We start from the raw sequence: 17,657 nt of genomic DNA on the forward strand, positions 1-17,657 counted from the left end.
AATAATGTCTGTATTTTTACCTGCATGCAGTTGGTGAACATAACACAGACAGACATGAGCTTGGAGAAGATGCGAAGCAGCTCAGGGTTGGTGAGCATACAGTCCTTCAGACAGTTATCCAGGAAGCTGGTGTGATGACACAGGACATCATCAATGTTGGAAGCCTAAAAAAAGACAAGGAAATTAAGAACGTACTGTGAATTAATTTAAACATTTCCATTTGTGCTCAGCCAGACCTATCATGATTATTACATAACGGTCTGATTACGGTCCATTATTTGAGAAAACCATGATCACTGTACTCTTTATGACCATGACCAATAATGGACACTGGCATACAACTAAGGAATTTTAATGCAATTATGTAAGCACTCCAGACATTATATATAAGCAGGGCCTAAAATGAACATTTGCCAAATATGAGTAAAAATCTGCGTTGGCGAGTGTATGTAGCAGTGTCAGTCCCCAGTTGGCAGGTAAAACTCTTACGAGCAACGTAGTGAAAACAATAGCCACCTAAACGGTGTAGTGAAGTATAGGTTGCGCATTCAGCTGCACGCATGCACTGAGACGCTTCAGACAATGCACCAGCAACAGACGAAAACACAATTATGTCAAAATGCGCGGTTTTAGCAAGTTGCCTCATAAACGTATTCTTAAATGAGTTAGAAAGTCTTAAATGACTGTAAAGAGTTCGGAGAAAATCAGGTATGTGTCAAATCTGCGTCATGTAAATCAGGTTTTACAGAGACCACGCTGCTTTTAAAGTGAAACCTAACCTGCTGAAGTCTGTCATTGATGTATATCAAAGAACAAAAGAAAAAGAGAAATCATCACTTGACTGCTCTAGTCGCTGATTAACCTTTATAGCTTAAATAAAGATTATTTTGTATAGTTTATGCATATACAATTTACAGTTTATGTGAAAAATGTTTTAAAATCACTTAAATTAAAAGTTGTTATATATTTCAGAGCCTAAAAATGAGAAATAATAGCTTTCAATTATACTGTAATGTTGAATGGATATAGGTAAAACTGAGGGAAAATGCATAGACACCAGTAGCAGGATAAAATTAAAAACACTGTAAATGTTTAGTTATTGTAGTAGTAATAACTGCCTGTTTTTGCAAAAAGCGTTTTGTGGCCTGTAAAAAAAAAAAAAAAATTGGCCGATAAATTTTACCACGTCACAGGCCATTGGCAGGTGTCGCAAAAAGTTAGTTTTAGGCCCTGTATATGTCAAATATATTATACATATATAAATATGTAAAATATCATACATTACATATATTTGTTTAGCTTTAAAAGAAATAACATTTTATTAATGTTTAGTGTAATGTAAAATACGTAAAGTATTATGTATATACAGTACCATTAAAATTGCAATTATTTATTTATTTATTTATAATTAATCAGCAACAAAAATTTCAGAATCATGACAGCCATATACTAAACCAATTTACTAATTCAAATTTAATTAGGTAAAAGCATACATGTGCATTAAAATATTATGGTTATAACAGAAAGAAACAAGATAAATCTGACTTAAATCCAATTAAATATGTTAACTGCTTGTTCTGAAGTCATAAGCCATAACTAAGCATAAAGCTTTTTTCTTTTAGTTTATTGACTTACAGATTTCAGATTGTTCTCCATGATGTGCCACGTGGGCTCCATAACCTCAAACATCATGTAGTACTGAATGTTCTGCACAAAGTTCAGCATCCGTTGTCTTAATGCAAAGGCAGCGGCAAACCTACAACACACAAGAGCTACTTAATATTCTCACATGAAGATGCACAGTCCAAGGTCAAAATACATATTTAGTCTCACCATTTAGCAGAGTGTAGCGAATATTGCTTCGCTTCTTTATTGCTGATCCACACATTACAGAGCAGCCTCTCCACATGCTTGCAGTAGAACATGTGCCTGAAGAGCATCTGGTATCTTGTCAGGGCTTTTCTGTACAACAGAGAATTGAGTTAAAGGAGTAGTGCATTGTAAAGGTGAGGTCAAATTATTTTCTGTGAAATTTAACAGGCTAGAAGGTCCATAGTCTATTGTCAATAGCATTGCATGCATGAAGCATGGGTCACATAGAAATGTGCAAAATTAGCAAAATGCAGTGTGTGATGTGCGACATTTCTAATAATTCAGTGTGTAATATGCAACATTTTTAATAACCGATCACGAAGTGTCCATTTCCGATCACGAAGTGTGTATTGTGAACCATTTCCAATAGCATAGTGTGTAACGTGCCACTTTCAATAGCGTAGTGTGTAATGTGCGCCATTTCCAAAAGTTTGCAACATTTTCAATAGCATAGTGTGTAACGGCCAACATTTCCTATAGCGTAGTGTGAAATGTGCGATATTTTCCAGTAACTGTGTAATATGTGCCATTTCCGATTCCATAGTGTAAAACGTGTACCATTCCAATAGCGTAGTGTGTAATGTGTGCCATTTCCAATAACGTAGTGTGTAATGTGCGGCATCTTCAATAACACAGTGTGTAATGTTTGCCATCTCCAATAAAGTAGTGTAAGTGCACCATCTTCAATCAAATAGTGTGTAATGTGTGCCATTTCCTATAATGCTGTGTGTAACGCACGCCAATTCTACTAACATAGCATGTAACGCGGGCCATTTCCAATAGTTTAGTGTGTAATGTGTGCCATTTCCAATAACATAGTGTGTAACGCACACCATTTTCAATAACGTAGTGTGTAACGTGCACCATTTACGATCACGTAGTGTGTAACATGCGCCATTTCTTATAGTGTATCATAAACGCCTTTCTTTCCAATACCCAGTGTAATGAGCCCCATTTGCTATAAAGTAGTGTGTAACGCATGCCATTTCCAATAACATAGCTTGTAACGTCAGCCATTTCCAATAGCGTAGTGTGTAAGTTCGCCATCTTCAATCAAATAGTGTGTAATGTGTGCCATTTCCTATAATGCAGTGTGTAACACAAGCCAATTCCACTAACATAACGTGTACCGTGGGCCATTTCCAATAACGTAGTGTGTAACGTGCACCAATTACGATCACGTAGTGTGTAACATGCACCATTTCCTATAGCGTAGAATGTAACGGCTTCCTTGTCCAACAGCAGTTTGCAACGTGCAACATTTCCAATAGCATAGTGTGTAAAGCGAGATATTTCCAATAGCATAGCATGTAATGTCACATTTCCAACAGTGTGCAACATTTTCAATAGCATATTGTGTAACAGGTGACATTTCCAGTGGCATATGTGTACTGTACAACATTTCCGATCATGCAGTGTTGAGCAACATTTCCAAAAGCAAGGATTCCTACTGAAATAATTTCTCTTGCTAAAAATTCACAGAGCAACACTAAATGTAACTCCACCTTAAAGGGGTCATCGGATGCCCATTTTCCACAAGTTGATATGATTCTTTAGGGTCTTAATGAAAAGTCTCTAATATACTTTGATTAAAAATTCTCAATGGTTTTGTAAAACAACACCCTTTTTACCTTGTCAAAATGAGCTCTGCAAAAATCATCTCATTCTAAGGGGTTGTTCCTTTAAATGCAAATGAGCTCTGCTCACCCCGCCCCTCTCTTCTCTCTGTGGAATGATGATCTTGTTTACTTTAGCCGCATTTAGCCGCGTTTAGCCGCTAAACTTCCCAACTACCACATTATTTGGAAAGGCGATCGCAAAGATTCATTAAAAAAAACCCTTATACTCACTTCTGCTGTAAGTGAAGCTGTATCACAAATGATTCGCACGAACATAGACGGATATATGTAGATCGGGAGGCGCATTCCATTCACAAATAAATGTAATCCACTGCATCTTCAGCGGATCAGATGTCGGGAGTAAATGACGACCACTATGTTCATTATTACATCCAGCAACACAACACCTCAATCGCTCAATCGGAGATATTCTTGTCTAACTTGCATCCCTGCTTCTGCATCAAAACAAGGAAAGTTACTGGACTGTGACAGCTGGTCTGAGGTAAGAGCTCATGTCAATCAACTATCGTGGGAGCTGCCTCTGTCGGTGTGACGCCACACCGCCAGACATCTGAGAACAGCTCGATTAAAAAAAAAAAAAAGGGGGATATTATTTTTACATATTAATTAAAAACCACTGCATGGATTTTTATCATTATAGGGTAGATTTGTACATACACGGCCAACACACATTAATGTTCCAACAACATGAAAAAGTGAAGTTTGACCCCGATGACTCCTTTAAGTGCATGGGATACAGGTTTAGAACAACATGAGTGAAAGTTAGATAAATGAAGACAAAACCATTTCTTTTAAGAAGCACACAACCATAGTTACAGTCACAAGCTGTTGGAAATAAAAGCTATACAGCCATACAGAAAAGCTGAGTACCGGTTGATTATGAGCGAAAGTGGCCACTTGACGATGTAGTCGAAAGAGAAAGCCTCCAGGCCGCTAAGTGACACCTCTGTGGGCTCTGCATTAATAATGGCTTTTTCTTGCTTGGTGTCTATAGCAAGGACACGCAACAGCTGGGTGATTACATCATGGGGCATCAGGTCAATCTGGAAAAGAACAACAAAAATAAATAATGTAATTTCAGTAATAACTTCACCATTTTTGGCAATGCACGTCATTTTCTATTCGATAACAAGACTCCCAATCACCTTCCAAATGATAGAACCATTTAGATGGGTGACAATAGCTACTTTCACACATGAAACCTTAAATTACTGGATGTTATTTCCATTTTCATTCACTGTTTTTTTTGTGGTTTCATGTAGGGCTGCACAATTTAAAAACATCTAATTGTGAATGCAATTTAAAATGTGACTTTTATATTACGTATAATTGTTGCATTATTGTATTATTATTATTATTACTAAAAAAACTACAATATTTTTAAATTGTAATATTCACTTTAAAATGACAATCAATTATTTAAAAAAACACTGCAGCAAACAAATAATAAGCTGCTCACGTGTAATTTTATGCTTCACTTCGAAACATGCATCTTAGTAATCAGAGTAAGACATATCACGATTTTAGTTTTTATTTCGATTAATTGTGCTGTCCTAGACTCTTGTGTCAAATCTCAGTGTGCACTGACAAACTGCGTTTTACTGGAATCTTGTCACTTTATGTCTGATTATGACACAGTATAAGTCCAGGAATAACTGGTGTATCAGCCAGCACAACATATGACAACACTGACAAAAAAATGCTCAGTAAAATGACCCATCTTTAGGCAAACGGTGAAAATAAACTACAATTCTTTTTGAATTCTATCGCAAAAGCAATTGCTCCACACCTGAAATCGAGACTGTTATGTAAAATGCACAAACAGACATATTACTAAGTGCTACTGTTGAAGTAACTGTTACGAAGATAGATGAGCATTCAACCTTTAAATCATCTTTGAAGGGATCTGTGTTGGCAGTGCTCATTCTCAGGGCCAGCTCCAAAAGGGCTTCCAGGCGAGGAGGAATGATATCATCAACCGGCTTCTTCAGTTCCTCCTCCGTCAGGTCCATAAAATGCACGAAAAAGTCACCTTTATCCATTAAGAAGTAATGCTTGATTGACCTGCACCACAAAATGTAAGAAATGAGGTGGTATTAAGATATTCAGTTTGCAATTGCTAAGTAATAATCTTAGATTATTAAAAGTATGGGCTTTAGATAATCTTCTAGATGATCAAAGTATGGGCTTTAAAAACAGATGACGTTGTGATGCAGCTACCCCCGAAGAACCAAAAACTGTAAGCTGTGAACTTGTGAAGAGAAAAAGATTTTAAGAATTAATTAGTCAAACTGATCTGGTTTTTAAAGGCATTGACCCAAAAAGTAAAATGTCATCATTTACTCACCCCCTCATGTCCTTCCCAATTCATAAGACTTAAGACTGTTCACCTTCAAAAACTATATTTTTAATGAAACCTGAGAGGTTTATGAAAGTTCATATACTAAAACGTTGGCAACTCAGAGGTTTCATACAAACATTGTGGGGGGAAAAATCTATATGAATCGAGTGGTTTAATTCAAGGTTTGTTCTTGCATTGACCATATTTGATGTGCTTGGTTTATGTGTTGATCAATGTTTTTGTGAATAAATGCCTAAATTAAAGGTATAGCTCACCCAAAAATTTGTTTAGATTTGGAGAAATTTAGCATTTTGTTCTCTGCAGTGAATGAATGCTGTCAGAATAAAACAGCTGATAAAAACATCACAGTAATCCACATGACTCCAGGCAATTGTGTCTTGTGAAGTGAAAAGCTGCATGTTTGTAAGAAACAAATTAAGGTGTTCTAACTTTTAATACTCGCCTCTAGTCAAAATACAAGTCAATAATCCATACGTTTTCTCCATTAAAAAAAAAATTCCATCCCCTGTTGTTGTCAGTATTGTGGACTTGTTTTCCATGTTTTATCCCTGTCTTTTTTCCTAGTTTCCATATTTGGTCATGTTTTCAGTTCTTGTTTAGGTGATTTGATTATTTCACACACCTGTTTTGTTAATCATCCCATGTACATTAGTTTCTGTCTTTTCCTTTGTTCCTCATCTGGTCTTGCATCTGCGTACTTTGTTACTTGTTGTCAGCGATTGTTCCTAAGTTGTATTTTCCCCTGCGTTTGCCTAATTAAAGACTGTTAAAGTGAAGCTTGTGACTACTGTGTTCTCCTTGCATCACACAACCGTGACAGTTGTCCTCTTGCATCAAAATCCACTGAAATACCTTTAAATTCTGTTTATCAAATAAGGCAATCACATCTTTTCAGAAGATCTGGATTAACTCATTCAATTCATATGGATAGTGTTTACTATGTCTTTACGGTCGTTTTAAATTGTCAAAGGTTTTTTTTACATGGGCTTTAAATGTTTTGAAGATGAATTGCATTTGGAATGACATGAGGATGAGTAAATGTCAAAAGTTGAAAAACACACCTACGGTCTGCTGTAGTTGCTGATCCTAACCTTTATCTACATAAGGAAATCTTAATTGGCCAGACAGTGATTCATCTTTTGTGAATCATTAAAATATTGGTGTCTGGAACAGTGGAAAAAAGCTTAACTTAAAGATGTGCTATAAATGAAGAGTGCTCATAAACAGTACCACTGGCTCAGATTACTCACACACATACCTGGCAACAGGTTATTACATCCGATTCTCAGTGAGCCAAGAATGGTTACAATGTTATGTGTACTTATTGAAAGCAAATAAAATTGTATTGTATTATATAGCATGTTACTATGTCCGATTTGCTTTTACATGTCTTTGTTCCTACTAACAAAATCTTTTTGGTAATTTAAGCTGACATTTGACTTCCTGTTTACTAGGGTCTAAATACATTTAAACAGTGACACATATATTTTCTGTAAAATGCCATTGAAACAATGAGTACTGTTAAAAGTGCTTGACTGATTTGACATGACTGTAGAAAACAATGCCAGAAAAATACAATTTCAAACCCTTAAGTTTTACCTCAGGCGTGAAACAAGCTCCTTTTCCTCCATCAAGAAGTCAAGCAGAACCTTACTGGCGTAGTAATATGCTTTTTCGATCTGCTCCACATACGCTCTCTCTTTAAGCGTGTAGAGAACCTCTTTGGCATCTGGACAGGTTACGTCACGACCACACTCTCGCACAACATTCAAATACTTGCCTGAAACGAGAAAAAAGTTAGGACTGGTTATGAAAATAATGCATTTAGCTACTCTATTCTTTCCAGATGGGAATTCTAGTATAGTTCAAGTCTATTAACATATAAAAACTACAATTAAAATTTGGAGTACTACTTGTGCACAATGCACATTTTTTAATATTAAGCCTAAAATGTGTTTTAATGTCACTATTGATGAGGATTGTATAATCTTTAAATAATACTGGTCTTTTAATGCAAAATATTTAAAGTGTACCTAAAGTATACTTGCAATAGTTTCACTTTAGCACAATCAAATATACTTCAGTATATGTTTAGGTGGACTACAGCCTCCAAGCTTTATTTCATAGCTTTTTTACATAGCTTGAACGTGTAAACTGGCTGGTCTAAATGGGTCTGGACCTGGTTCGTACTATCATGGTTCAACTGTGATCCGTTTAAGCCCTAATAGATTATATGACAGATCAGAGCAATCTTTTTTTTTAGTAATTTTACATGAAATCATCAAACTGTTACTCCATACAAATCGCATACAACAAAAGTACAGAATAATTAGAACAATCATTTACACACAATAAATAACAGAGCATCATATCTATACAAATTTTCCCCAGAATGTTCTCACAACCTGGTAGAAATTCTTCCACAGACTGGTAGTGGGTCGCGACCCGGTGGTTGAGGACCTCTGGACTCAGCACTACTTCTTCACATTTGGAACAGTTGTTCCAATTTAGCAGACTTTAAATATACCAGTTTAGTATACTAAAAGTACAACTGCAGGGTATTTTTATTAAATATTAACATAAAATGTAAGTGTATTTGTAGTATACTTAGCATGAAATAAATGTACTTTAAATACATTTTAGTATATTAATTTTTCACTAGGGTAATCATTAGAAATTTTAGAAATGTAAAATTTTTTACCATTGTACCTATGCTTTCTAGTAGTACCTTATGCTATATACTGTCTAAATAAGCAGCTGCCTACTACTGACACATAAAATGCTGTCTAATTACATTCTGGAACTGAACTAATGTTCCATAAATAAATTCCTCACCTGTGTTTAATATCTTATCTGCCATTTTCTGAAGGAATGATGGGATCCTGTGCTGGACAATAGTGTATCTCTGATCCCAGTATTTGTCATTATAATCCTCCTGAATCTTCTCTTTTTGCAGCTCATGTTCCTCAACCATGAATTCACTATAAAAAAAAATACATGTATGAATATATATTCATTTTTAAAAAAAATATATAAATAAAATACAAATTTCAAAAAGCGGCGCTTCATACAGTGGGTAGGGAAAGTATTCAGACCCCCTTAAATTTTTCACTCTTTGTTATATTGCAGCCATTTGCTAAAATCATTTAAGTTCATTTTTTTCCTCATTAATGTACACATAGCACCCCATATTGACAGAAAAACACAGAATTGTTGACATTTTTGCAGATTTATTAAAAAAGAAAAACTGAAATATCACATGGTCCTAAGTATTCAGACCCTTTGCTGTGACACTCATATATTTAACTCAGGTGCTGTCCATTTCTTCTGATGATCCTTGAGATGGTTCTACACCTTCATTTGAGTCCAGCTGTGTTTGATTATACTGATTGGACTTGATTAGGAAAGCCACACACCTGTCTATATAAGACCTTACAGCTCACAGTGCATGTCAGAGCAAATGAGAATCATGAGGTCAAAGGAACTCATGACTCATGGCTGTATTAGATCAAAAGGGTGCTTCTACTAAATACTGAGCAAAGGGTCTGAATACTTAGGACCATGTGATACTTCAGTTTTTCTTTTTTAATAAATCTGCAAAAATGTCAACAATTCTGTGTTTTTCTGTCAACATGGGGTGCTGTGTACATTAATGAGGAAAAAAAATGAACTTAAATGATTTTAGCAAATGGCTGCAATATAACAAAGAGTGAAAAATTTAAGCGAGTCTGAATACTTTCCGCACCCACTGTATATAGCTTACTAACGTATATTGTCAACTAATGTTTCTGGAAATGCTCAATAAAATGAAATGTTCAAGGGTAATTCATAATGGAAAACAAAATATATTATTAATAAATCAAATAAAAAAAAACATTCACGAGAGGGTACCAAATGGCTCACAGCCCAGTAGGGCTCACATTCTACCTGTATGGGTCTTTAATGATGCCCCTATAGATCCACTTCTCAAGTATTTCAAAGTAGGGGACGCTGGCTGCTTTGGTCAGATAGAGGCAGAGCTCTTGAGCCTGGCTGTCTCCGGTGTAATTGAAGGTACGATCGTGAAGCAGGCTGAGGGTCGAGCCGCCCATACACTCACCCTTGTCAACAGAAGTGGCTACATAAAAGAGACCAGAGAGAAAGCACATTAACATGAGCATGTCAACAGTGTTGACGCTACGTGCGGGCGAATGGGAACCCCCTCCCAAACACAATTTCTACCAAGGCCCCCTTTGGAAATACAAATGTTTGGTCTGGCGCTGTCTCTGTGTCAACAGTAAAACATGCTAGCAGCATGCTACAACATGCCAACACTGCGTTAACAACATGTTTAACTCCATGATAAATCATACTATCAACATGTATGGAATGTTAGAAACATGCTAGCAACAATGTTAAAATGTTAACAATGTGCTGAAGCATGCCAGAAACATTAACACATTCTAAAACACCAGAAACATACTAGCAATGTCCTAAAACATGCTGCAACAGTGCTAAAGCATGATAGAAACATGTTAGCAATTAACTAAAACATGCTAGCAACATGTAAAAACATTTTAGTTTTAGAAACATGTTAGTAACATGATAATTCATCCTAACAATGTGCAAATAATACATTATATTTGCTAGCAGCACGTTAAAACATGCTAGAGAAATTCTTAACAATGATTTTATTATAGTAAAAGTGTAGCAACCATGTTTTTTTGGCAGACTGATTACCATTTGTATAACCACAGTTTTACTAAAGATATCATGGTTAAACTATGGTTAGCATAGCAAAACTATGGTTAATTTGTGGTTACCATGTGGGTTTTTTTGTTTTTATTTGTAATAAAACCATGGTTAATTAAGGGGCCATCAATGCCTAGCTAGCTATCTGGATGCTTTTAATACTACATCTACGTAACCATCAAACTTTAAAATCTTATTTAGGCTTTGTCTATTCAACGTCAATATTTGTCCTGACAAACTTTACTTCTTTAGTTGACAAGAAGGCTGTTTTAACCAATAAAGGTAAAGAATACGCTGACTCAAAGTATATTTTTGCACTCAAAAACTGTAAAAATTAACTTGGTATTCCCGTTGACACTTCCAAAATGTGAAGTGCTGCTCTTTGAACTGTAAACACAAGTGTTGACAGCTTTACCGATGGAGGCCAGGATTTCCATGGTGCGCATGGTGGGCTGTATGTAGAACCAGAGCTTTTGCAGGGAGAGTGTGCCCTGTCCGTGGAGATGCTCCAGCTGGGTCACCAGGATGAGATATTCCTTCATCAGAGTCCTCATGGCTGCAGTCAAGGCATGATTCACCTGACCGTACTCAAACGACGATTTCTCCTCTGTGAAGCTGAACATGAAATATGAAAATTGATTGCAAGTACTTTATGAGCTTTAGATAACGAGTGCAAGCCATGCTAAATTAAATACAAATGATTTTCAGAAAATGATTTTACAGGGATAATAAAAGCTCTAACATGATTAACAAAACTGATTTAATATAGCAATCAGGGTTTGAAATTACCCACCAAAAGCAGGTGAAAAATAGACAGCGGCAGGTTACACATATCAAATCATTAGCCAGTTTGGCTGGTTATGATTCGTAAATCATGTTCTCCAACCAGGAACCTCCAACATTAGAAAAACAAAACCGTCTTTAAAAATTCAAACACATTGTTTTCTATGAGTGTACATACTTAAAAAAAAAAAACAGTCAACCCAGGCTCATGAAAGTATGTGCCTCTATATATATTTATATGATATATAAAATATATCATATTTACGTACCTTACTGCATGTTTCGTGCCAGTTTCAAAGTGAAATGTCCAGAGAGTGGTGCTAAAACACGTTCAATATGTGACCGTGGCACATTTTTATTACAGGCACGTATTGTTGCGTTTTTATTTCTCTATATATGAAGCTGTATATGTGACAATGTTCAAAAGTATTAGTTTTCAAATCACGCAGAATGTTAAAATTGTTTTGAAGTCATAACATTATATTCTGCAAGTAACTGTGTGAAAATTAGGCTTTGTTAACCAAAACTCTATACCTGTAAATCTGTACTTTATGTGAAAAGGAATAAACGTCTCTGGTGTTCATTTCAACTGGAAACTGATTTGTACATATAGGTGTGCTTTTTCCAGTTTTGCAGAAATGTATACAGAGGCACACATTTTCAACGAGCCTACCACCTGTTCACTTCATGAACTGACAGCTTGTTTACTCATCAATCTGTTAGCCATTTAATTGAATTTCCATATATGGAAAATACAACAAAATAAATGCAATTATTATTACTGTTGTTGTTATTAATCACAGAGAACTGACTAACTTTTTTATGGTATCCGCAAACAAGTTTAATAATAAATAAATTAAAATACAAAATTTGATTTTGATAATCTGGATTATTTCTGATTGTTTTTATCTCAGAAATTTTAAATGCTTGGTAAAATTTTAGAAGCCAAAGTGGCTGGTGTGTAAAAATTCATATTTCAAACCCTGATAATGTAAACACGTGACTAATATACACTACCAGTCAAACATCTTTGAGCAGTAAGATTTTTAATGTTTTTTAAAGAAGCCTGCCTGTAATTATTTGATCCAAAGTACAGCAAAAACAGTAACATTTTGAAACATTTTTACTATTTAAAACAACTGTTTTCTATTTGAATATATTTTAAAATGCAATTTATTCCTGTGATTTCAAAGCTGAATTTTTAGCAACATTATTCCAGTCACATGACCTTTCAGAAATCATTTTAATATTCTGATTTGCTTCTCAAAGAACATATATTATTATTATGTTGAAAACAGCCGAGTAGAAATTTTTCAGGTTTCTTTGATGAATAAAATGTTCAGAAGAACAGCATTTATCTGAAATAGAAATCTTTTGTGACATAAATGATTTAATCATCAATTTTAATCGATTTAAAACATCCTAGCTAAATAAAAGTATACATTTTTAAAATACTGATATAATAATATAAAACAAATGTTTCTTGGACAACAAATAAGCATATTAGGATGATTTTTGAAGGATCATGTGACATTGAAGACAGAAGTAATGATGCTGAAAACTCAGCTTTGATCACATTAATAAATTACATTTTAAAATATATTCAAATAAAAAGCAGTTATTTTAAATAGTACAAATATTTCACAATATTACTGCTTTTGCAGTATTTTGGATCGAATAAATGCAGGCTTGGTGAGCAAAAGAGACTTCTTTAAAAAACAAAAAAATCGTACTGTTGTAAACCTTTTCATATCGGTCACTGACCGTGTGATAGTGGAATAACACGATGCCACCGGTAATATCCGGCTGACCAGCTCTTTGATGGACATGTCGAGGGAAGGATCTACTATGAAAGAGCGGCTCTGTCTGCCGAGCACAGGTTGAGCAGCGATGTCTCTCCCATCCACACCTATCAGCACATACAACAGGTCCTCAACCAGAGCTTGTTCCTGTGCAGCCAGCGGCATTGTACCTGTAAGTACACATTAAAGTCACCAAGAAATCAAAACTCACAACCATAATTTAAGGAATTTCACAGTGTTTATTATAAATGCTTCATCAAAGGTGGGGTATGCTACCAAAACAAACTTGTAGCCAATCAGCCCATGATGGGGAGGAAAGCGCTCAGTGCACAGAACGTTAGCCGAGCGACGACAGAAAAATAGAGACTCTCTTTTAGTTAACACCCCTGATTCAGATCACCAGCTCATTAGAAGTGAGCTCCGTGCATGACCTGTTCTGATTTACATGATGCCTACACAGTGTTCATTGCTTCCTACTCCCTGTGCAGGGGAAATCTGTCGAAGTTTACTTCACTTCAGAACATTCATTCATGAATTTGTGCTGCACAGATGCGTGCAGCATCTACACACAGACGAAACTTACTAGAGAAGTGTGAAGCGTGACATCATATACCTCTGCAAAGAAATAAAATTTAAATTCACGTCTCACACACTTTAATGCATTTCTTGGAATCATGGCAAAATATCATGTGATGTCCACTTCGCAGGGCACTAACTAAAACAGGAGCGTGTTTGTTTTAATGATTTCAAATGCAAAACACTGGCTACCAGAAATCACTTACCCCACCTTTAATGCAAAATGTATTTTTTATTCTTCTGTAATTTTTGTAACCTTTAATAAAAAACATTAACTTCCCTTCCCCATCATAGAGATATTGGCTCTTTATTGATTGGAACAAGAGCGGGACGATAATCTCTCCAGTCCAGCAACAAGTAAACTCCATAGAAATTTTAGGAATTAGCAAACTCCAATGATCTAATCAATTCCAGATGAACAAATCAAGTCCCATCCTACATTTTTCTCATTTGAGAAACCGTGTTACTCAGATATGTCACAACAGAAAAGAAACAATGATTGCAACTATCATTACATGCTGACTTTCACATCACATCTCTAACCAGATTTGTCATCTATTGTTTCTTCAGTCATATTTAATTTATAACGGAAATTAAAAACGCCCATACTACTTCATCATCTCTCATTAAACTGAATAACTTGCTCTACCTCTGTAACCATTTCCTATTCATCAAAGACACTACTTTTGGAAAGCCCCGTCACGTACCAATAGCCACCACTGGATCTCCCACAGGCGTGGGGCTAGTGATGAAATCCCCAATCAGCGCAGGCCGGTCATACACCCAGTTTGGAAACACAGGGTTTGGCTGAGTGGGGTTCTTCTTGTTATGTCGGTCTCTCAGCATTTTACGAATTACCTCAGAAGACTGTGAGGGAAAACAAAACCATAGTAAACTGATGCAATGTGCAGAAGGATTGGCTTACTAAATCATGTTTATTAATGAATGCAAAAAATAACAGTGTACACTGTCTTCCAAATTATCATGCAAGTGGCATTTTAGGATTTCAGTAAAATAAACATAAACACAGACAGTGTTTGTTTTATTTTTCTTATCTTTTAGGTAACTTGTATCAATCTCAGACAGATTTGTTAAATAGTCAGGTCTTAGGTAAAAACCTACTTAATAAGATTGTTGCACATTATTAGGCAAGTCTCGTGCAATATGGGAAGAAAGATCTTTCTGAAGATGAAAAGCATGAAACAGTGCAATGTCTTGTGAAAGGTACTGAAGGATCAAAAGATTCTTTGTAGCAGCCTGTGTGTGTTGCTTCATAAGAGCAGCCATACATTTGTAATGCTCTGGAAAAATATTTTTTAAGATTTAAAAAAAAAAAAAAAGTAGTATGCTTGTTTTAGGTTATGCGTGGGCTTTCCCGACCTTTTTCAATTACTTAATTGAACAGATGATTAACGGTGGCATCACTTTTAGTCATGACATAGACACATTGGGACAGACAGTGCTGTCTGTAACGGGAAGTAAATATTGCAACAGCATACCAGTAATAACAAGGGAGTGCCCTACATTTTAAGATTGATTTTAAACAGTGGCTTAAGGCAAACCAGACATGTGTGAACTGTCATATTTTAATCCTTTATCGCTTTGAGTATGGTGTATTGGTAGCTGTATTATATATTTGTATATAATACATATTGCATATTGTCACTAGCTGTCTTTGTTTGTGCTACCTGCCTAGGGATTATGGATGTAAATTAGCAATGTTGCTATAAATACCAGTCAAGTTTTTTTTTTTTAAAGAATTATCTCCTGCTCACCAAGCCTGCATTTATTTGATCTAAAATACAAAAGCAGTAAAATTGTGAAATATGTTTACTATTTAAAATAACTGCTTTTTACTTAAATATATTTTAAAATGTAATTTATTTCTGTGATTTCAAAGCTGACATTTTAGCATCATTACTCCAGTCTTCAGTGTGACATGATCCTTCAGAAATTATACTAATATGCTGATTTGCTGTTTAAGAATATTTTTTTACTCTTATTATCAATATTTAAAACAGTTGATTACAGAAACAGTTATAGAAATTAATACCTTTTTTTTAAACAAGGATGCTTTAAATTGATCAAAAGTGATGATAAATATTTATAATGTTACAAAAAGATTTTTATTTTACATAAATGCTTTTCTTCTGAACTTTCTATTCATCAAAGAAACCTGAAAAAATTCTACTCATCTGTTTTCAACATAATAATAATAATAAATGTTTTTTGAGCATAAAGTCAGAATGTTAGAATGTTTTCTGAAAGATCATGTGACTGGAGTAATAATGCAAAAAACAGCTTAAATTATATTCTTATATTCAAATTCAAAACAGCTATTATAAATAGTAAAAATATTTCAAAATTGTACTGTATTTGCTGTACTTTGGATGAAATAAATGCAGTGAGTAGAAGAGACTTCTTTAAAAAACATTAAAAATCTTACTGTTCAAAAACTTTGGACTAGTAGCGTATTTAAATCTTGTATTTCATATAGATGTTCCATATTACATGAACAAACAGGGTTATATCACTTTTTGATTCCTCATACTACCTGAGGCACATTGGAACTGGCTGTGACATTTCCCAACTTCTTCCGCAGCTCCTCCAGTTCTTGCATGGACATTTTTCCGCTGGTTGCAGGAATGCTGTACGACGTGGTGGTGCTGGACGCTGCATTTGCAGACATTTCTGATCTCTCCTTCGCGTTCTGCTGCAGGAACTTCAATGTCTGAAGAACAGCAGCAAATGAAAAATGAGTTTAGTGAGAAATTATGTGAACTTCATGTTTGGAAATGAATAATGAGCTTCATTAAAGCTACCTCTTTATCCTCAGTGAGTTTGGAGAGCAGATACACCAGTGGATCAAGGTTGCGTGCATTCTTTGACTTCAATTCGTCATATTTCCTTAAGAAGTCTTCAGGTGTTTTGGAGTGTTCTGCCATTTTGACCTGTAAGAAGATATAAATTAGTCTCCTGCATTCAGAATACATGTAATGGAAGATATAACACATTATTCATGTTCACCTTAGCACTGTGTGCAGATACTGTTGTGGTCACATAAGGAGTCCTGTTCTTCTGCAGTAAATCAATATAAACCTCAGCGCCATCTCCTCCTCGGACATTAAGCAGCCCGAGAAGCTCATTAACATCATGATGTATCCTGAATTCACTCATGGCTTCAGATAAAATCAGAAGCTGAAATAAGAAAGCGCCACAGTTGAGAAAAGAGAGCAGGCTCCATGAATGAATAAATACATCAGTTACACAAACGATACTTGATCTAGATCACTGAATTTAATGAGAGATGAACGCCAAAACCATGAATATATAACTTACAGTACATCCAAGTGACAGTAAATAAACGGGAATTCGTTATTATGTACAGCAGCCATCGGCCCATTTGCATTTACACAGGTCGCATGATAAAACAAAACGTCTTGTTTACCTATAACATATGTCTGTTTATTCCGTCTGAATAACACGAACAGCATCTGTTGATAAAACACTAGAGAAACTGACAACACCACAATAATAGGAAGTCAGAAACTGTACATTTGTAAATGTCCGCCAAAAGGCATATTCTTTCAAAATAAAAGTCCTTTCTTCCTAACCGTCCCACTAATATGAAAGAGAAACTATTTTTGATGCAAATATATAGAAATAATGATGTATGTATTTTGAAAGTAGAAAAATAAACCTGTTCAATCAGGATAACCCATATTTTTTCCCTTTTTTCAGTTATTTAAAATTATTAATGATTTTTTGTAACATTTGATTTTTTGTTACATTTTTAAAATGTCTTAATTTAGATTTGTTATATAACAATACTACTACAACTACTACTAGTAGTAATAATAATAATAATAATATATTTATAATAATTATAAT

The 17,657-nt window shown here is 35.1% G+C and overlaps 1 protein-coding gene across 1 annotated transcript in view; it reads right to left on the reverse strand.

Annotated features, from left to right (window-relative positions):
- Positions 1-17,355, reverse strand: part of tubgcp2 (tubulin, gamma complex associated protein 2) — a 20,864-nt gene extending 3,509 nt beyond the window's left edge. The window contains exons 1-15 of the mRNA XM_051124903.1: positions 17,215-17,355; positions 16,794-16,964; positions 16,589-16,717; positions 16,321-16,497; positions 14,474-14,633; positions 13,153-13,360; positions 11,021-11,220; positions 9,802-9,991; positions 8,710-8,855; positions 7,474-7,654; positions 5,396-5,576; positions 4,383-4,555; positions 1,834-1,962; positions 1,636-1,756; positions 21-164 (exon numbers count right to left, since the gene is read on the reverse strand). Coding sequence (XP_050980860.1) covers positions 21-164; positions 1,636-1,756; positions 1,834-1,962; positions 4,383-4,555; positions 5,396-5,576; positions 7,474-7,654; positions 8,710-8,855; positions 9,802-9,991; positions 11,021-11,220; positions 13,153-13,360; positions 14,474-14,633; positions 16,321-16,497; positions 16,589-16,717; positions 16,794-16,943 — 2,289 coding nt within the window. The 5' untranslated portion in view covers positions 16,944-16,964; positions 17,215-17,355. The remainder of the gene's footprint in view (positions 1-20; positions 165-1,635; positions 1,757-1,833; positions 1,963-4,382; positions 4,556-5,395; positions 5,577-7,473; positions 7,655-8,709; positions 8,856-9,801; positions 9,992-11,020; positions 11,221-13,152; positions 13,361-14,473; positions 14,634-16,320; positions 16,498-16,588; positions 16,718-16,793; positions 16,965-17,214) is intronic.
- Between the last annotated feature and the right edge of the window lie 302 nt (positions 17,356-17,657).

This window comes from Labeo rohita, chromosome 12, assembly GCF_022985175.1.
Source record: "Labeo rohita strain BAU-BD-2019 chromosome 12, IGBB_LRoh.1.0, whole genome shotgun sequence".
NCBI classification, from domain to species: Eukaryota; Metazoa; Chordata; class Actinopteri; order Cypriniformes; family Cyprinidae; genus Labeo; species Labeo rohita.